A 22,774-nucleotide genomic window follows, 5' to 3' on the forward strand; every position below is an offset into this window, starting at 1 on the left:
AAATTTCGGCCGCTGAAAATGCCATTTTCAGTTTTTGGCTGAAAGAGAAAAAAGGCAGAAAATATATGCCGCCCTGCCCTGCCCTGCCCCGCCCCTCCCCGCCCCTCAGCGTTCAGTTTTCACTCTTGCATTGTTTGTAACTTTGAGCGCAACCGCTTCTGAAGCGACTCTGGCTGAGCAGGTAAGTCTGTACCGGCACCCAGTTTACTCTGCTCATGTACCGCTCGCGCTCACCGGAAAAGCAAAGTCTGCTCAAATAATGTGCCGACATGAAATTTCTCTGAAGTAGACTTGTTTCTGTTTGCAATAGCCTTACTTTACTGTAACATGGTGTGGAATAGCTGTGCTGGGCAACGCTGGTAAAATGACGCTACCCTCTCGTTCACAGATCAGTTCCCCTCTACGCTCTGCTCGCATGCTCTGATAATAATAGCTAACTATACTTTATTTTGATAATTGGTCAAAAAATAAACAGAGGTCGACCAATTGATCGGTTTTGCCAATTAATCGGCACCAATAACAGATTACTTTTATTAACTAAGGTTAATAAAAGTATTGTTCATTTGTTAATTTCAACATTTATTAATACATTTTTACATTTTAAAGTTGTTTCTCTTAATGTACTATGAACCAACATGAATGATCAAGCTATAATTAATATATTAATATATTTATGTTTAAAAAGTACAGTACATTTTCATGGTTCAGTACTGTTTTTAATTTTTTTTTATATTTTATATGTTATGTCTGTTTTTATTCAAAATCACTTTTTTAAAACTATCGGTTGATTAATCGGTTATCGGCCAGCGTAGGAGAACCTGGTTATCGTTATCGCTAAAATCCACTATTGGTCGACCTCTAAAAATAATGTATCTAAAATAATAAATCTGAATCTTTTGCATGAATCTGAATGAAGAATAATATATTGATTAATATATAATATATTTAATATTATTTTAATGTTTTATGTCCAATTTTGGTGCGTTACTTTAAATAGAAGTTTAAAAGTAAAATTTTATTTTTTGGCTTGTGTTTTTTAAATTCAGATTCAATCAAATTATAAAAAGTCTAATATTATTACAATTATACAAAAAAAAAAAAATCTGGTTTCAGCCCAGAATTTTCATTTCGGTGCATCCCTAAACTTAGATATCAGTAAAATTTCACAATTATCGATACTTCAGCAAAACCAATATTAAGTTAACTAATGTAGCTAAGTAAAAGGTCCTCAAAACAGTTACAGAAGACAAGTAAACAGTCAGCAATGCAATAAGAACAAAAAAAAAAAAACTAATTACAAACAAAACTGACAAATAAATATAGCAGAACAAAAATATAAATTAAATAAACAGTGCTTTAGGATTTATAAGAAAATGTACTAACAGTGGTATTGAGATAAAGTAAAATAACTGCATATAGACTTCACTGTATACCTTAAAGGAATAGTTCTCCCAAAAATAAAAATTCTGTCATTTACTCACCCTCAAGTTGTTCCAAACCTGTGTGAATTTCTGTATGAATATGAATTAAGTTTGGCTTAGGGAGGAACGAAAGTGCACCGCAGTGAAGGAAAGGATGGTGCGCTGGGCGGCAGCGGCACAATAATCGTTTTTCCAACATTTTCATAATGTTGGAAGCCAAAATCAAAATCGAAAATCAATTTCGATTAATCGCACAGCCCTACTACCAGGTATACTAAAAACTCACATAACTCTTTAAAAACAGGTTTTGTTTCTCACTGCAGCTGAGGCCTGTGAAATTTCCCAAAACTCGGTAGCCAATAAAATCCTCTGATACTTCTGTCCCAGACTCCTTTGCACCTCGCAGTGTTGACGCAGCAGAAAGAGGTAGTCGAGGCCTTATTGGAAGCCAAGGTGGACGTCACGCTGACAGATCGCCACGGAAACACGGCGCTTCACCTGGCGGCTCGACAGAAAGAGGAAAGCATGCTGCGATTATTGCTAAAGCACAAGTCAGTGGCGCAGTTAACTAGCATCCCCAACACAGCAGGTACGCTGGACTAACTATCTGAGAATCATTCATTCGTTCACATTTTTTGGGCTCTGATGTGTTTATGTGTGTGTGTTCAGGTCTCTGCGCGCTTCACCTGGCTGTACAGGCGAACAGTCTGAGTTGTGTGCGGGCCCTGCTGGATGGCGGGGCAGACGTGGAGGTTCAGGAGCTTACGTGTGGCCGCACAGCACTTCATCTGGCAACAGAGCTGGGAAACCTTTCCCTCGCCGGCTGCCTCCTGCTGGAGGTACTACTTACACCTCCTTACATGATCAATGAATCAGTGAAGGATGCTACTTTAGTGAATACTGCACATTTCTACTATTTTAAAGTTACTCTACTGTTTTATTGTTTTTTCAACTGAAGCCCACATGTTAATTAGTGTATATTTTAGTCTGTCATGACCTCACTAACTGTTAGAAGTTGATTCTACTTTCTCTTTAAGACTTTTATTGCTAAATGACCTATGTTATGATTGGCTAAACTCGTTTCATGTGAAATGAGTAACAATAACCCTTTCAAATTAATAAATACTTAATTTTTACACTGCCGTTGGGGTCGGTACCAGGGTTTCCGCGGGGCATTAAAAAGCATTAAAAGTCATTAAATGGATTTTGCGATAATTAAGGCCTTAAATGGCATTAAAAATTGTAATCTACAGGCATTAAAATCATTTTGAAGAAAATTTTATATTAGCAATTTATTTGAATATAGCCTTCACAATTAATCATTTTTATTTGCTGTCGCAAAATATGTATGTTAGTGTGATTAAAAACACGCGGAACCAGTTTGGTGATTGCCTCCGGCCGGAGCAAAATTGCCGTGATGCGGAGATGACGCGGGCATTTTGAACAGCAGGAACAACAGGAATAAAACTATACCAGAAAAATGGGAAAGTTCAAGGAAGACAAAACAGTTTAGGACATGGTTGCAGCCCGTTGGTGGTCAAAATAAAGAAGGATTTTGCAGTGTTTGTAAAAAGGTATTTAAGTTGGGTAGCAACAATGGGAATCAACGCCGTAAAATCTCATATGCAGTCTGACAGCCACAAATCGACGGAAAAAGGATATATAAAATATCCGTGGTTAGTCATGGGTCGTGTATGGCATTAAAAATGAAAAAAAAATGACATTAAAAAGCATTAAATTTAAATTGAAGATACCTGCAGAAACCCTGGGTACATGTTATTTAGTTTTTTTGTTTTAGTCTCTTATCCTCACCAAGACTGTAATAAAAAATAATATATGTTTTATTATTATTATTATTATTGTGTAATATTTAAAATAACCTTTTTCTATTTTATTTATTTAGTAAAGATTAATATTCAGTGGCAGTCACATGATCCTTCAGAAATCATTCTAATATGCTGCTCAAGAAATATTTCTTGTTATTATCGATGTTAAAAACAGTTGTGTTGCTTAATATTTTTGTGGAAACCTTGATATTTTGTTTTCAGAATTTTTTGATGAATAGAAAGTTTATTTGAAATTATTTGTAACATTTTAAATGTCTTTACTTTTCTCTTTCGATCCATTAATGCGTCCTTGCGGAGTAATTTATTTGAAAATAATTATAAAATCTTACTGACCCTAAACTTTTGAATGGAGGTGCATATAATAACAAAGATGGTCACATGATATATCACAGTATACACTGACAAGTCTGACATCATAGCTGTAGCGGTTTCTGAAGGACCAACAGTCAAACTGGACAGTGGAAAGAACTTTGAATATGTCTAAATAGTATATCAAATCTTATATTTTAAAATATGAAGGACTATCTTGTTTTCCATAAATCCCATTGAAAGTGAGGAGACGAATGCAAACGTGAATGCAGAAATAACGTGCTCATAAAGTTATCTCTTGATGAATAACACTGCACGTGTAACGTTTTGTCTACGCAGGGTAACGCATATGTAGACAGCGTCACCTATAACGGCTCCACTCCTCTGCACATTGCTGCAGGACGGGACTCAACCAAGCTGAGCGCACTTCTAATGGCTGCAGGTGAGGAATTATGTGTGTTCATTTATAACTAACATGACAGGTCAACAATAACTGTCTCCGCCTGCTGTCATTAATGATTTATATATAGATCTGGTAGAATCATTCTAAAGCAAATTCATTATCATTTATTAAAGTTGTTTCATGACTCATCCCAAGTCGTAAATGTTATAATTGTGTCCGTCCATAGTCAGTAGATTAATTTACCTTTACATGGTGTAACCAACTAGTGTTGTGTGCTTTGCTTTTAGGAGCAGATCCTCATAAGGAGAACTTTGAACCGCTGTTCTTTAAAGATGATGAGCTGTGTGGCACATGCGAGGACGAGGAGGAGGATGAAGGCTATATTCCCGGGACGACCCCTCTGAACATGGCAACTTCCCCAGAGGTGGGTTTCCCAAATGTAGGATGTAATGTAATTGTACTGCAAATGTGGTTGTGAAAATAATGTGTGGTCTGTTCTGTGCTGACAGGTGTATGATATTCTTAATGGAGAAGAGTATCAGCCCAACACTATCGTCGTTCCACCGCAAGGTATGAGTTCCAGTCTTTGTATTCTTGTCATGTTTATTTTTTATTTATTTTTTTCAGGACTTTTTAGGTTCAAAAAGTTATGTAAATCAATAAAATCTTGGCATGGAAGTAACATTTATTGTGGAAATATTATAATATAATTATGCTCAGCTCTAAATATTTAATAAACTATTTAATTACTCTTCATAAACAAATTTTAAAAACCCTTATCCAGTTATCATGAAGTCAGTGGACTGGAAAAGTCATGGAAATGAATTTAAAGGTGTGGGAACCCTGATTGTTTATTTTGAACAAATATACTCGCTGCTGAAAATTGTAATACTTTTAGCAAAAAAGAAAAAAGGGAAAACTATTTTACTACTATGTACACTTCCATTCAAATGTTTGGGGTTCGTATGAATATTTTTATATTTTTGAGTCTCTTACGCTCATCAAGGCTGCATTTATGTAATCAAAAATATTGCAATGTTGTTAAATATTAATACAATTTAAATACGTGTTTTCTTTTTAAATATATTTTAAAATGTAATTTATCCCTGTGATGGTGATGGTGCTCACTGACCCCAAACATTGGAAAAATAGTGTATGTTGAGTGCACGTAGCAGTTTTTAAATCCGTGTTGGCAGGTGACATGAAGAGCTTGAGCTCAGACACGAAGCAGGAGCTGTGCCAGGCACTGGAGGGGCAGACGGGAGGCTGGGAGAGTCTGGCTCATGCTCTGGGGCTTGGGATCCTGACCAGCGCCTTCAGGCTTAGCTCCTGCCCTGCTGGAAAGCTGCTGGACAGCTACGAGGTAAACAGATTCACTTCCTTTTTCAGTCTTGCATAAACCCTGGACAGTAGTAAGAAAAAGTAGTTGTCTTTTAATCTGATCTTAAAGGGATATTTTCCGCTGGAAAGATGAATGTGTATTTAAATTGGGTCATTTATGTAGTAGAAATGTGAAATTATTTTAGAAGTTGGTGCCTTCTAGACTGAGAAAAGCCAGAAAATGTATTTCTGGCTCATGTGGATGAAAGACAACAACTCCCAGAATGCTCTTGCTTCGCTGCCCTACGAGGCCACTCCCAAGCCACGCCTACCGGTTACAGAGGGCAGTATCGGAAGAAATGATACAACTAGGCTACTAGTTGACTCGAAACTGAAAAGACGCCGTTTTATCGTGAGATCCCCCTATGGGCGGGTTGAAAACATGCGGAACTAGCTCCTCCTACTGGCTGGAGTCTCTCGCCTCTGCCCAAAAAAGCCTCCGATGACGCAAAATGACGATTTTTGCGCCATCTGAGTTTTTTTTCCAGACATACAATACAAAAATCTCTCGTCTCAGGGGGACATGAGGGAGGGAAACGGTCATTTGGAAATACTACCGGGTTTCTACTGATACAAAGCTTAATGCTAATCGGTGAAGTATCCCTTTAACTGACCTAACCTTTAACTTTAAGCTGTTATGAACGAATTTGCATTGTTTTTAAAGTGGGGCAGTAAATGGATTTGAGTGTCTAAGAGAACTGATTTTCCCAAACAGATTAGATATAAGTGTATTCAATACTTTGTAGCACTTTAGGAAATTCCTTTGTATTTTAAATGTATTTCATCTCAAAACTTCAAATGTTTAGAACTGAAAAAGTTCTGTATTATTTATGCTTAGGACTAAACCTGTCGACCCATTTATTACATTACATTACATTACATTACATTACATTACATTATATTATATTTAGGCCTATCACAATTATTAATTTTATAATCATGGTTATTCTATAAAAGCAAGGGAATCATAATCTGCCAGGGAGTCAAGAATAAAGAATATAAAAGAACACAAATATAGTCAAAGGTCTTCCTTCATACAAAATGAAGGCTTGTGTGTTTATATTATATAATAAATTACATTACATTACATTATATTGTTATATTATATTAATAATACGTAAAAAAAACAAAAAAAAAAACATAGTAGGCTTACATTGTAAGTTACATGAACCAAACAGAATTAAATTGTTAATTGTGATTATTTGTATGACAATTCATTGTCAGCACATCGTCATGATTGTGACAGGCCATATCATATATCATATCTATATAATCAATCACAAGATGCAACAAAACTGAGTGAAATACTGGATTGAAATATGCAATTTTATGCTTAAAGCTAAACCTATTGATCCATATTTCTCAGAACGACATTAAAGATATTAATTCCTCTAACACTAACTATATCCGTTAGCTGAACTGTTATTTTTGTGCTTCCTGTAGTTGCTCTGGTTTCAGCTGCTAATCATCTGTCTCCTTCAGGTGTCTGGAGGAACGGTGCGTGAGCTGCTGGAGGGACTGAAGCATGTTGGGAACAGCAGTGCTGTCAGTTTACTCCAGGCTGTATGTAAGGAGCCTGAAGCTGTCCACACCACACCTCAGCTCACAGGTAATGTTGTTAGATATGTGCATTTCTGAGTGATGTGGCCTAAGTAGTTGAACATTAGGGCTGGGAAGCCAAAAGTTGGTTCTAGACCACAAGGGGTGATCCATGAACCGTTACCATTGTGTCCTTCAGTATGCATAACCACGGGTTGGTCGCAGCAACTTCTCCACTGTAAGTCCCTTTGGATATGTTAGTAAATGAGTAATTCGTCAAATAATATAAAAACAAAATCTGATCAGATATGCTTCGTTTAAAGCCGTTTGTAACATTTAAAAAAAAAAAAACTGTGACAACACACTGACATTCAAATGTTTGGGGTCTAAAAAAATTTTTGGAAGACATATTTTATGCTCACCAAGGCTGAATTTATTTATTTAAACAAATCAGTAAAAACAGTAATATTGTGAAATAGTATTACTATTTAAGATGTTTTCTTTTTTAATGCATTTTAAAATGTAATTTATTCCTGTGATGGTAAAGCTACATTTTCAGCATTATTATTTCGGCGTCAAATGTTCCTTCAGAAATCACTCTAATATGCTGATTTGAAGAAACATTTCTTATTATTATCAATGTTGAAAACAATTGTGCTGCTTAATATTTTAGTGGAAACTGCTACGTTTTTTCAGGATTCTTTGATGAATAGAAATTTCAAAAGAACAGCATTTATTTGACACAGAAATCTTATCCAACATTACATAAATGTCACTTTTGATCAATGTATTGCATCCTTGTGTTGTGAACTTAGAATCGAAAGACCAGGGGCCTCATGTATAAAACTTTGCGTAGATTTCATCCTTAAAGTGTGCGTACGCACATAAGGTAGAATTTGCGTACGCACAAAAGTTTTCAGATTTATAAAACCATCCGTACGCCAGAACCTGCGCAGAATTCACTTTATAAATCCCAGTCAGCGGAAGATTGTGCGCACATGCGTCTCCACCCTGAAATAACCATATATGGAGCTTACAACGCCTAGTTTTACTATGCATATCCTCATCTGCATATCATTTGCATATGATTATTCATCCACGTGATAACGTTTAACGGTACAAGACACATTACATTAATAAAAGTCATGTATTTGCCTATCCTTGTCTTGTTTTTGAATACATAAATCAAATAGTGTAAAATACATTTAATCTTTTCCACTGGCCGAATAGTATTTTTAATTGATTTATATTTTTAATGGAAACAGATAGGCCTTGGGCATTATTTGCACGAAACTATTTTCTCAGACAATCTGGTATTATCATGATAAGCAATTATCTCTGTGGTTAAAACATTTAAACACAGCACGCTACAGGAAACGTGTTCAAAAACATCGCATCCACAACAAATATTTCTATTGATTGAATTTGAATATAAAAAATGTTGTAACTTCTCAGTAATGATTTCATGTTTAAGTGTTCTCTATTAATTTGAATGGCATATTTAATCTAAATGTTTATATCATAAGTAAAACATAGTTTATATCAGAAGTATTTTATTTATTTAAACTGTTATTTGCATCAGTTTCACTAAACGGCCCAACGCGCTCGCTGGCGCGGACATTTAAGAAGGGATGGATATTTGCTTCAAGTGACAGGTTGGTGAGCGAAATTATATTTGTATTATCTTGTATTTCTTTAGATTTTCTGTCTAAAAGTGATATTCTGCAAGACACCAGTGCAGAGCTATAATGAAATAGAGTCCAAATTTTATTAAAATCAATGAATCCATCAAACTCCATCATAATCATATCATAATGATAATTCGGGTTGATGCAATTTGATTTATTGGGTGATGTAATAGGATAATTTAGAAGTTTTTCATTTTAAATAGTTATTGCTATTTGGGCCAGTTGGTGTCGCCAAAACACATACTCTTCTAAAAGAGTGCGTACGCACGGTCAAGAGCATCCTTACGGTGCGCACTTATCTACGCCTAGTTTATTTTTTATAAATCCCGATATGTGCGTGGAAAAATGCGTACGCATATTTCTATGCCCATTTTGTGCGTACGCAACGTTTAAACATCAGGCCCCAGGAGACTTGATTGTTTCTTCAGCAGGATTCTTTATTGAGAACACAAGCTGTCGGTAGCTGCAGTCACCAAGTCTGACGTGAATGTTCGCTTACAGTTTATATACATTTAGGGGCAGGAACCGAAAAAGACAGGTTTAGGAACTGGTTTTAGACTGAGAGCATTGCCCACCCTAATCCACTCAGCATATCTATTCAAACACTGAGACCCGAGTACAGGACTGACTGGACTTTCTTGCTAAAACACAAACTCCAAGAGTTTCAGTAAAACAGGACTGACCAGAGTCGTTTGCTAGAAAACTCTGATAATCATAATTTATACCTAACCTTAACATGCTAAATTCAATGTAAACCTAAATGAAACATTTTAATACATTTGCATTCCCACACTTGCTAAATAGAAGTATTAATGCCTTTCCTGAAACAAAACAAAAAAACATATAGACTACAAACTTTTGAAAGGTAGTGGAATGCAAATTGCTAAATTGCGTAAACAGCGTACAGTTAGGCTAATAAATTATCTGGCAGAAGAATGGTTTATTATGATTTGATTATTAACACATTGACTACATTTAATTTTGATAATATTTGAATCACATTTCTGTTGTAATCATTTTACAAAACCAGTAAGCCACTCAAGGCCACTGTTGCCAAAGATTCAACTATGGTAAAATCATAGTAACACAAGGCCTTGACTGCTTTATTTATTGCTTTAATTTACATGTTGAAGGTACAAATACTACAATGCCAGATAACATTTGAACCATTGTCTAATAGTGAAATAATATTTATTTTGTTTTGTGTACCAGAACATAAACCTCAAACATTCATGTTCTCGAAAGGTATTGTTTGCTCATTGGTGAGGCATTTTGGATCTTTTCCCAAGAGCATGTCGTCATTGTGAAATTTTGTAGTATGTGTGTATTTTGTATTACACACCCCTGTTGTGGAGTTTTTTTTTAGCCCACAATATGGTTTGTAAAACCCCCAGACTAAATCACTGTCAGTCTCGGGTCCCTCTCTCCGTAACAATAATATCACGTTGTGGTCCTGACATTACCTCGTGTGCGCTCGAGCATGATGTCAACAAAACAGCACAGCCACTGCATTCTAAGGGAGTTCCCCTCCGTCTCGGGGTGACCCGTGTTCACATATAGTTTCTGCAGTGATGCCAATGTTTCAGGGGGAAGTGGACACTTGAGAGGGGGATTCCCAGGAACAGAAGTGAAAGCCAGATATGGCACTTCTGGTTTTTGTCTCTGGCGCAGTTTCTTTGAAACAAGTCTTTCCACCTTGCTGTCTGATACGAAGGGTTCATCGTCAGGGTTCACTGAGTACGTGTAAACCAGCAGGGGAATTTTTTTTATTTAATTTGTCTCGGTTTCCTTCTCGTGGTTGTCCATGTTGTCTTGCCACGTTGTTTGTTAAAAAAAAAAAACCCACCAATGTTCAATAAATATTGTGGGGTTCAAAAGAGGCCACGTGAAATTTGGGATTCTAAATCTGGAAACAAAGGTTTTAGGAAACATTATGATGTAAAGTGATGTGTAATATTTCATATTCTGAGTATTGTTGTTGTTAATGCAAAATAGGGACAAACCCAATATTCTGACTATTATTTTATTTTTAGATTATTCTTTTATTTTTATTCAACTTGTCACTCAAGTGGTTAACCTGGTGATATTAGTTTTTGTTTAATGTATTTAATGTTTAATGTATATTAGTTTAATATATTTATTTTGCAAACTTTTAGACCCATCTGTAATAAAATTTTATAATAATCAAATAAAACTATATTACGATTGCTTGTGATTCTGTGGTTTACGATTGCCAAGCAAACACAATGATCAAAAAGAGATAATTTGGGCGCAGTATTATAGAATTCATTTTATAAGTGTCATAGCTTGAGTATATGTGCAATTTAATTTTAACATGTTCCATTTTCCTTTTATAAAGCAATTTTTATGATATTTTTACTCTATATAAAAGTATTTTATTCTATATAAATAAAACGTGTTTATATATATATATTTAGGTAAAAGATTTGAAATGCTTCTATGGTCATATTAATCTTTTTTTTCTTTTTCTCAGGTCCAGGGCTCTGTAAGTCCATTCAGGGTTTGAGACTGGGCCCCCATCAGGAGGACAGTGGGATATGTGACAGCGGGGTGGAGACCTCTTTCTAGAGCCCCAGCTTTGGTCTCGCCGACTCCAAACACAATCGCACAAACTGAGGCCTGACCCTAAAGACCAGCTTCTCCCTCCTCACTACAGCAGCAGTGCCACTCAACCTCAGGACACGCCTACAAAACCTTTGATTGGCCAGCGCCCTCTGTGGATGCTGCTCGGCCACGCCCAAAATGCAAATGAGCTCTGAACTCTGAGGAGTCTTTAAGCTGGGGAGTCCTCTGGCCATGGGGATTTTATTCTCTTTTTTTTAGCTTTTAATATGAATAATACCAAACAGCACTTATTTGAAAGTTTTATTTTTTCCTTTTATAAGAGCTATATTATCTATAAATAGCTATAATATAGCTTTAAAAAGGTATGTTAAAGTGTCTGTTTTCATTTGTGCTTAAGCTGAACAATGACGTCCAGAGCCCAGATGTTACATAAAGAAACTAAATGTTTAGTTGGTTTATGATGTCTTGGACATTATTAGATTCTCAGGCCTGATTTGCAAAAAAAACATTTCTTGCTTCAATTGTTTATAAATAAAAATTAACGTCTGGTTTGATAAGTCTGCCCTCAACTATTTCCTTTGTTAATATATTTTAACAAACAATCCGATTTAAGAACAGCACCTTCAGTTTAGATAACCTATTACGCAGACTTCCTCATAGTCATTTGCTTGCAAAGAGTTTTCTTTTGGAACTGCAATGCAATGACATACAGGAAGAGGAAGAGAGGAAAAGGAGGTCTACTGGATTATTATGACCCTCTGGACCAATCGAATCTGTTGGATGATGGAAAAAGTTCTTCCCTTCATACTCACCCTTTCAGCTGTTATTTGGGGTGGCGATGGAATTTGTTTTGCTTTTAGTGGTGCTACCTGTAATTCCTAATGTTTGCTCACTGGTTCTGATAAAAAAAATAAAAAAAATCATAAGCTTTTGAGAGATTATTCTCTCTTCCACTTGTTTGATTGATTAAAAAACAGGAGGGTCAGTCCTGAGTAGTGATTGGAGTGTGTTTGACTAGATTTTGATGGTGTGTGTGTGCGTGTGTGTGTGGATTGCTTCAACCAGATGCCTCAAGTGCTTTTTAAGAAATATTTTTGTAGTTACATTTTTATCATTGTTAAAAAAAATGTGATATCTCATTCCCTTCTGTTGTGTGTGAACTGTAGAAGACAAAACATCACTCCAATAATATGCTGATGTAGAATCCGTTCTATTCATGCATCGCAGAATATTTAGAACTGATCCCAGATCAGTTGTCTTTCTTTTTGCTTTATGAAATGTTCTAAACATGGCGTCTGACCTTTTAACTGACTCGGGGACTCACATGTCACCAATATGCTTTTAGCCGTCGTAATAATTTTCATACTATAGTAAATAATGTTAAAAAGAGCAACAAAACCATCCAATACCCCAGACTAAAGGTTTGACAGGCACTGTAATGTATTTTTGGCTGTAAATTGGTATTTATGTCTGTACCCTGTGAAGCAGTGTTGTACAGAGGGAAAATTGTGTGTGCTTTGTAACTGGTTTCATTGTAATACTTTTATAATAAAATGATTCATTGTGTACTAATGTTTTGAACTTTTATTTTACATCTCCTGTACTTATTGACTATCCATATTGCACACAAATTTGTGTCTGCTCCATAATTGATACAGCAATTTTCATTTTGCCGGTTGTTACCAGCAGATGGAGTCCTATCTTACTTTTTGAATTCTCATATACCTCATATCTTTTCACTTGTATATAATAGTCTTTAGCTAATCTATAATAATAATAGTTTTTAGCTAACTTTTTGAATTCTCATATACCTCATATCTTTTCACTTTAGCTAGCTCTTTTCTAGTCTTTAGCTAATCAAAATTGCAATAAGCTAACTGTAAGCCTAACAATAAAGTGTAACTTTTATCATTTATATAATTTAATAGACATTATTTTTCATTAACTATTATTTTTCAACCAAGTAATCCTTTTTCTTTTAGCAATTTATTGCCATAAGTATAGCTACACAATGTTAAATGTGTATGCAGTTTGTTTTTGTCCTAATGTGTTAGCATACTGAGTGAAAAACGACTCTGAGAGCGACTTCGGCTACCATCCACATACATTTATAAAACATGCTCATTTTAAACATTAGTTTATTTTCTTTCTTTAAAAAGTAACTGAAGAAAAATCTCAGGATCATTCAATGTCATTTTAAACTTTTATTGTTTGTTTCACAGTTTACAAAGCCACACCTTTATCCTTGGTTGACAAATGACAATCACTGGACTAGCATTGCTTCCTCGTTGTACCTATGACGAGTGGATAGTGCCACGGATAACATACCGAAGTCGACAGTCGTGTACTTTTACGTGACAGAAGGGGTACGCCCAGTGGTGGAATGTAACGAAGTAAAAATACTTTGTTACTTTACTTAAGTACATTTTCCACGTATCTGTACTTTACTTAAGTAGAATCAATAGTGCATATTTTTGACTTTTACTTCATTACTTTTTGCAGCAATTATTATACTTTCTACTCCACTACATTTCTACAACGTTTCGTTACATTTTCTGATCAGTTTTCCCCCTTGCCAAAACAGGGATTGAAAAAAATCTCCATGTTTTCGGTGCTGACGCGTTCATGTAACATGTAACTGTGGCGCTGCCAATAAAGCACCTAAAAGCTGTCACAAAGAACCAGCAAAAGTAATGATTATGAATATGTAAAGTATAACAAGGAGACATTTTAATTGATGCTGACGCGCGATCTTTGCAGTGAACGCGCCAGAGAGAAATGCACATTTCATACGGATTACATGCAGAGAACAGTCTGTTTGCTTTCGTTTTGAATTGTTCTGTTTAAAAGTACACAATTCAAGCTTTCTATATATATATATATATATCTATCTATCTATCTATCTCAGGTCTGTGAGGCAAGTACAGACCTGAGTTTCGGTTCATGAGTTTCACCAGTTCACACGCCCGCGCCTCCGTGTCCTTATCTATTTTCTGCTATATTTACTTATTTATTAAATACAGGCAATTGGTTGATGAAACATTGATTAAAATTAAGATACAATTAATACGAAACGAAATTCACTTTAAAGAAGGGCTTTTGAGGTCTCTGTGAACGTTTTAAAGCAGTATTTTAGTGCCGCTTTCAGAGCGCTCACGTGCGTAATGGAGAACTGACACGTCCGTAACATTGTTTTTTCCTCATAAATGTGAACACAAAAAATAAAATGAATATTTTATGTTCTGTGGAGAGCCAACTCTTCTTCATCCGGTGGGTATATTACTTTTGGTTTGCGCAGTGAAATTCACAGAATTACTAAAAAATATTTTGCCACCTAAAAGTTAAAGACTTTTTGTGTGTCATGTCCGTTACGTATTTATATTTCCCTCATATTAAATATAAAACGCATGTGTCTGTAGACTAGTATTTTTCTAATGTCTGGACTTCTTTATTAAGGGAGTATGGGGAGTATGGATATATAAACAGTTTCAATTGGTATTTGAGAATTTACATTTCAAGTTTTACATTTCAAGTTTTTACTGCAATTGTCACGTCCATAACGCTGGGACTGCCCAATTTTAAAGAAGTTATCCAGGTTTACGTATTGTATAATGTTAACTTCAAATAAGGGGTGTGTCGCGATTCTGCCTTCTCATACTCACACCGCGACACAGGTTCGTGGATCCGAGTGTCGCGATTTCGGTTTCATATTGCATATTGTTACAGCACTAATTATTAGAATATAGACATTAAGAGAATAAATTGTTATGAAAGTACTTTTACTTTTAATACTTAAAGTAAATTTAAAATCAGGTACTTTTTACTTTTTACTTAAGTAAGGTTTGCATTGTGGTACTTTTACTTTTACTAAAGTAAATATGTCTCTGGTTATTTGTACTTTTACTTAAGTACTGAGATTCAGTACTTCCTCCACCACTGGGTACGCCGCACCACAGACGCGTGACACCAACGTGTGACTCCAACGTCGCCCCACAGCACGCCGCACCATAGACGCGTGACGCCGTTTGAGAGGCGGCGCGGCAGCGCGTAGCAGGAGCAGAGCAGGAGCAGCAGTGCCGCGATCGTTTCGGCGCCGAGTCTATTTTTGCTGCGCCGCTTACGCTGAATTAAAGTGACAATGCATTGATCATGGCCAAAATACACCGCAGTTTTACCCAAAAAGCGCATTGATATCTATTGTGTTTTAAACAGTCACTCAAATGACCAACAGCAATTTAAAAAGAAAACAAATGTCCAAAAACAAACTTGTTGCCCGAACAATAAAAACAAAGACGAACCAAAAGTTATATAAATGAAATGATTAATAAAATAAGCTTCTTGACAAGTCTTTTCTCTTAAATGTATTTGAAAACGAAATAAAGCAATGCCAACTTACCCTGATTATAGAGTACTCTGTCTATACACACGCTGCGGTTCAGCCACGCGTGACAAACGCTGTGTGAAAGCAAAACGCTCGTGTCCTGCTCCCGCTCACCATATGCACTGCTCCTGCGCTGCTTACGCTCTGCTAATGCGTGCAGTGTGAAACCGACTCCATCGTCGCACCACAGACGCGTGACACCAACGTGTGACTCCAACGTCGCACCACAATAAATTAATATCTATTTTTCGCCCTAGCTTTTCTTATCTTTCCTTTGTTGTCTTTCTGAGTGGTTCCCAAACCTGTCCTGCCGGCACCCCAACACTGCACGTTTTCTTTGTCTCCCAAATCAAACACACCTGATTCAACTCATCAGCTCATTATCACATGGGTTAATGAGCTGATGAGTTGAATCAGGTGTGTTTGATTAGGGAGACAAAGAAAATGTGCATTGTTGGGGTGCCGGCAGGACAGGTTTGGGAACCAATCATTCTTTTCTTGTGTTCTGCTGACATTGAAAATATAATTGATACAAATTTTATATTGTATACAAAGTTGTGTATGTCATTAATGTCATCTCTGAATGGTTTACGAACAGATTTTTTAAAAATAATTCACTCACTTTCTACTGGATATGAGGACTATGCAAATTATACATAACTTTAAAGTTGAACAGATAAATTAATTAATTGTAATCTATAAACATAATATTCTGGAATGTGTCATTCTGAGTTTTTACTTTTGAAGGTGGTAATAATTTTAATTAACACAGTTGACCATAATGGGCGAATACACAATATGAAACTATTCACAATATTGTTTATAGGAAACACTTTATTTTGTTGTTGGCATATATGTGCAGTTAAGTTAAAAAATCTGCTGTTTTCATTGTTTTGAGATGATGATGTTAAATTATTTTAATTAAAAAGTTAATATATATTGTTTTTTTTAAATCTGTCATTCATTTTACAATAAAAATACATTGAGAATGTGTAAATGATTGCCCCTGAGCCTATTGCAAATCCAATCTTACTCATGCTATTCACTTTTTATAATCAACATGGGAAAAATAACATTATAATATTGGGACGACGTGTGTATCAGGCGTCTTATTAGGCGACGTACTGAGGGACGAAGGACTGCTCCTTCGCCTTCTTCAGTGTAGTCTTAGAAAAGTCACTATCCACTCGTCATAGTAGCTACCAACCATTGAAATTTAGTCCCGGGCACTGTGAATTTTAGCAACAATGGGCCATTACACTATTGCAACTGTATTATTCCAGGTATGTTAAAGGAGTGTCATCAATGTGTTTAGCAATCTGAGAGACGCGTAAAAGAAATTTGTATGATAACAGGAAGCATACAAAGAGCAGTGACCTCCCAATCTTTAGTTGATTGTATCTGTCTGAAGGTGTGTTTAGCTACAATTCGGGGATCAAATTGCCTACAGAAGTTAGCTAAATCTGACAAAGCCTCCTTTTGGGGATGTCCTCACACAAGTAGTAATTTTTTTTTTTTTTTTTTTTTTACTATACTACTCTATGACATAAAACACTTATTATGAGTGTAAGTAAGCAGCCAGGAGGGCGTAGAACTCACGCATCTGCAGAACATCATAATGTGCTGCGAGCGCCGACGTCACAACGGAATTCCGCATTCTAAAAACAGCCTGTGGATCCTGCTTGGAGCGTGTGTGTGTGTGTGTGGCAAGCTGTTAGAACATTTCGCCTGATAACTTGCCAGCATATTATTATATACTTCGTCTTGTTTTTGTTTTGTTTCTTATTACTAATAAGTAATCTATGGAAGCTTGTTTTCGCCAATGAATCAACATTTTTAAAAAGTAAATGCAACTTTTTTCTCAAAATTCTGACTTTTTTCTTAGAATTGAGTGATATGAACTATCAATTGCGAGTTATAAAGTCAGAATTGTGTGATTTAAACTTGCAACTGTGAATTTTAAAGTCAGAATTGCGTGATATAAACTTGCATTTGCGAATTATAAAGTCAGAATTGTAAGAAAATGTCAAGTTGTGAACTGAATTTTCCTCAAAATTAGACTTTATAACTTGTAATTGTGAGTTTATATCTGAGTAAGAAGGCAATTGCGGGATATAAACTCATAATTGCGAGAAAAAAGTCAGAATTGCAAGATGTAAAACTCACAATTAAGTTTATATGTCACAATTCTGACTTTTGTAATTCTCGTAATTGCGAGTTTATACCGCAATTCTGACATTGTAAACTACGGAGCCCCTAAAGGGACATGGTGAAGGAAAAAAAATATGATGTGGAGGAAAAAATATTTGTCAGTGTTTTGCGTTCCCCCAATAAACTTTTTGTTCTCTCGCAAAAAACTTTTGCGATAAGCTGAGAAAAGCTCAAAAGGATTTGCAAGCAAACTCAAAGTTTCTCTGGGGAACACAAAACATTTGCGAGAGAGCGCAAAAGCATTGAATTATTATTTTTTTCCACCACCATGTCCCTTTAGTGGCTCCGTAGTACACTCACAATTGTGAGAAAAAAGTCAGAATTGTGAGATAAAAAGTCACGATTATCTTAATTTAAATTTTATAGTAATCCAATAGTGACTAGAATCTAGTAATTTTTAATACTTTTTTTTATACTAGCACGTATTCCTTTGCTTATACCTTTGCTATTAGTTTCTATCCCAATAGTTTTCACTGAAACAAATTGCGATAGTTTCTATTGAATTCTATAGAGATTTCCAGTGCAGATATTAGATAAGGTACTATATGTATTCCAAAAAGACCAGAATACATACTAGGATGAAGTGAATCGCTGATAATATTATATATAGATATATTATATTGGAATTCAATGGCAACCATTTGTGATTTTGTTACCAATAAGAATAGAATTATCCAACCAGATCTCATGAGAAAACATAAGTATTTTAGTAGGTGGTGATTCATATGATGTAATTCATCTGGAAATGTGATTTTTAGAAGAAAAAAAAAGTGCTTGAAGGTCAATCTCTAAATCTTTATCTTTATCTTTGGAGCTAAAATGTCTCCTTGTTATTTTTCTGACACATTTATTATCATTATGCTGGTGCTTAGCGGCAAGCTTTCTGCATCTTAATTGCATGATTTATAAACACCCATCAGTTAAAAAACCCCCCCACAAATTTAGAAACGCCCACTTTTGTTCTGCAGAGACCCTATACCAGAGAATGTCTAATAAGGGGAGAACTTCCACTCTCAGTAAACTTCCGGCTTCTGAACTGGTTGCAGTTCCACTCTGGTTCCATACGAGGGTGCTCACAGGACGAGTGCAGAATGAATGGAGGTCTATGGAGCTATACCCCTCAAAATCCACTTTTCTCAGGATATAATTTTGTGTCTAGTAATTTGAATGTTGTATTCGAAAGGAGATGCAAAGAAATTACACATTGCTGGGTGTTAGATTTTTTAGAGTCACTTATTTGCTTTAAAAAGTCTTTTAAAATGTCAGTGACGTCATACACATCGTACGACCAGAAATACTGCTTTACGGCAATCCTTCAGTCACCTTAGTGCTTTCGCGCTCTGCACTTTCTTTTCTCTCGAGGCAGATAAAAGTGCCAGCAACCAAAAAAAAAAAGTTGCTGCGTTAAAAAAAAAAAAACTTGGGCGAAAAAGTCCGCCTTAACATTCTGGTCCCGCTTCGGATGCCACGATGCCATCAAGCGGTATCTCTGGTCGTAATCAGTCCTTCACTGACCAATCAGCATTCATTAGCAGAATGCTAGCGTGTTATGGGCAACAACAACTCAACCTGTAAGAAATTGGAAGGACACAAGTACTCGTTCATTCAACTTTCGACCTATAACCCATGTTGAACTTGCAAAACCTACAATCAAATCTGAGATTTCTCAACAGCAATCGGGTGAAAAGAGACAAATTTAGCTGTCTAGCTCTATAGACTCCCATTCATTTTGCACTCATGGGCGATCGCCTCCAGTGGAACTCTGGTGGAACTACAACCAAACTACAACTAAAATTCGGTACAATAGGACTTAATAGGGAGTGGCCAGGCTCTCAGCTCTGCCTATACTCTCCAAAGCCACGCCTCCTCCAAAACACATGAAAGCACACAGACCAGAAGCAAGATGACCACAGACAATGTTATTGGATTACATCATGTGTCATTCACTGGTGTGAAAACTTTACAGAATACAGTGAGTAACAACAGCAACGTAATAACAAACGTAAACAACTGTTTGCCTGCCATTCTTGCTCTGTCTGCACAGCGTAGGTGAATGCCCTGATGATGTAAGGTGTCTGTGTGAACAGGCTGCGCAGTGATTTAATTTAATTCGGACCATATGCAATGATTGGACGAACAATATGGTCCTAAGCCTTCCACAGACTATTTATATTTATAAAAAATACATTTAAACCGCTTAACATAGTGATTGCTATCAGGATATGAGGAGACTTTCAACCAGCATAACAAAAAAAAAAATCACCTATTGCACCTTTAATGTAGGTTCACCTCAGGATACTAGTAATTTCAAAGGAATACATATTAAGACGGCTTGCCATAGCTGAGGCTGCTGGTGTGAAGCTCGTGTGAATGTGTGTTTCTCTCTCTCTGGCCGGAGCTCTACTACAGGCGGAAGTTACAGGCGCTTGTGTTGGTGAAAATCTCCTCTGCTGAGAAAGTGAAAATCATCGTAAATAAGCAGCAGGCGTTTTATGACGATTAATACCTCAGCGCATCATATGTGGACGCGGTGGCTTTATTTTCCCTCATGCATTTGCATACTGCTGGTTGTCGTCGGTAAAAGCAGACTGGCATATTTATTGAGTTTGATGTCTGGTTAGATGGTCAGATAGTGAAGCTCTCACAGTAACTAACTCGCGCTTTGATTGGAACGTTTAAACATTCTGTTACATTGATTCATTGTCGCGCGTTTCCGACTCTGATACACTGTAGCGGGAGAGAAGAAACATTCACTTTATTCAGTGATGACTCGGTTGGGTTTAACATAACTGCCAAATCACATATGTGACTTTCACAACAACCAATCTCGTGGAGCATTTTCTCTTGGCGTTTTGCGCTGGATTTTCCATTGGAACCGACAGAGATGGCAGACAGCGGTCGGGTGAAGATCGACAGCCCGAGCTCGAGCCCCGGACCCGGGAGGAAAAAGGCGCAGCAGTCGCCCGGTTCAAAGGCGCGGTACTCTGTCAACGCTCCCGGACACTGCTTTCGGAAAGTGACCCTGACCAAACCGACCTTCTGCCATCACTGCAGCGACTTCATATGGGGGATTGTTGGGTTTGTTTGTGAAGGTAAGATGCTTTATGGATTCACTTGGTCGGCATGTTTCATTCAGCAAAGCAATGTCAACAAAGTGTCTCTTACTAAAAACAAAAAAACTGCTGTGGTAGTATTATGGCGCAGTGATGGTATTAGACGACAATACTATGGTAATTTGTTATATACCATAGTTTTGGACGAATACTCACATAAACATCCTAAACACAATATTTTTGAGTTGGTCTTTTGAATGTAATTTGGGTCATTTAACTATTTCATTGAAAGTGCAAGTGATTTTGTTCCAAGTTGCATTTCCCCATACCACTTTGATTGACAATTTTGATTGGCAGATTATTATCTGCGCACGTGCCATCCTGGAAAGGGAAGGGATGAAGAAAATATGTTAGAAAATAGATGGAGGATGTCAAGCAAATCAGTCTCTCCCCTCTACACCTCCCTCGACAGAATCGAATCGCTTGTCTACTAACATGGGGAAGACAGATTGATGCAGATCGATCCAGCACACTCCTCCTGTTGGACAGGAATCTGTGCAGGACGACACTTTGATGAGATCCATCTAATTGATGGAGGCTGGTGAGAGAGAGAGAGAGAGAAGATCTGTACCATTCTCACTTTTGTTAGTTAGATGTTAAGCGTCAGTTTTTTTTCTTTACAGAACTGCTCAGTTGGGTAAACAATAAGCAAGTTGCTCTTGGGCATTTTAGATTAGGCTTTAATTCAAAGCAACCTATGGACAATCCGTCTAAAAAAAATCTCTAATGGCTCATTGATCACCTTTTGCAGGATCCAAACCTACAATAGCCCATTTTACAATGAGTTATGACGACAACAAAAAAAAAAGATGCAAAAGGGGTCCATACAACAGTATATTCCAAGTTTTCTGAAGTCAAGAGCAGTCAACATGTAATCCCTTATTCACTGATAAACTTCCCATCCAGTCAGTTGTCAAAGACGGCAAACAAATAATTGAACAAATGAGAAAACTTGATCAGGTCAGTTAGCAAATGAATCATTTGCGTCTTCTCTCATAAGCTCTAATGAATGATCGCTATATATTTTCAATTAATAGCGATTCAATCAATTTAAATTTACAAGCACAAAGCAAGATTTGGAATATAGTGCCATATATAGTCACATGGACCACTTTTATGATGCTTAGTTTTGGGTTCTTTATGAAGCTTGACAGTTTTTATTGTAATCAAAGAAAAAAGCAACTGTTTTTTTCCCCTTTTGTATTCAGTCCTGGTGTAGTCACCCTTGGCCTTGCTGAATCTGTGATAGAATATCTTCTCTAAAGACCAGCCAGAGTGTAATCTACGCCTGAGCTTATTTCTTTTGACTCTTTATGAGGAGTCATCACAAAGCTGCTGATCTGTAGGTTTTAAACTTTTATGGTCTGCAAATGACTTCAAAATGAATCATTGATGGGGCCAAATCCCCTTCCATCTGATTTCTATACGGATAAAAAAAAAAACCAAACAATTCTCATACACATAGAGTGAATGTAAACTAGATCAGCCGGTTTTGTCCCTTTATAGCCTGTTGCTGTTTCCTAGGGAGAGATTAATCCACAATGCTATGCTATTCATCAAGGTTTCACCATAATTCCTCTATGAATGATTATGTCAACAAGCAGCATTACTTTAGAGACAAGTGGACTGGATTTATGCCGCCACATGAGATTGGCATGGCACGAAAGCAGATGTTGATTGACAATGTGGATGTTACCAGGCAGAGTTAGGCAGAAATGAGATGTTTCTGTTACGTAATGTGCTGCAGTGAAGTCGTGATTGACTCTTCCAGGTTGGCATGGCAACACATAGTCCAATGGAGCAAAGCGGCAGACTGGATGCTGTAGCTAGACAGACCGAGAGCAGAACATAAACACAAATGCATGCTCTATGTACTAGTACTCATTGTGTGTTGAT

The 22,774-nt window shown here is 36.6% G+C and overlaps 2 protein-coding genes across 3 annotated transcripts in view; both read left to right on the top strand.

Moving 5' to 3' along the window:
* Positions 1 to 12,741, top strand: part of nfkb1 (nuclear factor of kappa light polypeptide gene enhancer in B-cells 1) — a 38,729-nt gene extending 25,988 nt beyond the window's left edge. For both annotated transcript variants that reach the window (XM_084134090.1, XM_084134091.1), the window contains exons 17-24: positions 1,809 to 2,010; positions 2,091 to 2,260; positions 3,917 to 4,019; positions 4,268 to 4,404; positions 4,490 to 4,550; positions 5,177 to 5,343; positions 6,843 to 6,969; positions 11,082 to 12,741. In XM_084134090.1, coding sequence (XP_083990216.1) covers positions 1,809 to 2,010; positions 2,091 to 2,260; positions 3,917 to 4,019; positions 4,268 to 4,404; positions 4,490 to 4,550; positions 5,177 to 5,343; positions 6,843 to 6,969; positions 11,082 to 11,176 — 1,062 coding nt within the window. In that variant the 3' untranslated portion in view covers positions 11,177 to 12,741. The remainder of the gene's footprint in view (positions 1 to 1,808; positions 2,011 to 2,090; positions 2,261 to 3,916; positions 4,020 to 4,267; positions 4,405 to 4,489; positions 4,551 to 5,176; positions 5,344 to 6,842; positions 6,970 to 11,081) is intronic.
* A 7,361-nt stretch (positions 12,742 to 20,102) lies between these two features.
* dgkq (diacylglycerol kinase theta) overlaps positions 20,103 to 22,774 on the top strand; it is a 33,174-nt gene continuing 30,502 nt past the window's right edge. Inside the window, exon 1 of the mRNA XM_084132776.1 lies at positions 20,103 to 20,857. Within this exon, the coding sequence (XP_083988902.1) occupies positions 20,650 to 20,857 (208 nt within the window). The 5' untranslated portion in view covers positions 20,103 to 20,649. The remainder of the gene's footprint in view (positions 20,858 to 22,774) is intronic.

This window comes from Abramis brama, assembly GCF_963993115.1.
Source record: "Abramis brama genome assembly, chromosome: 13".
In the NCBI taxonomy this organism is placed as follows: Eukaryota; Metazoa; Chordata; class Actinopteri; order Cypriniformes; family Leuciscidae; genus Abramis; species Abramis brama.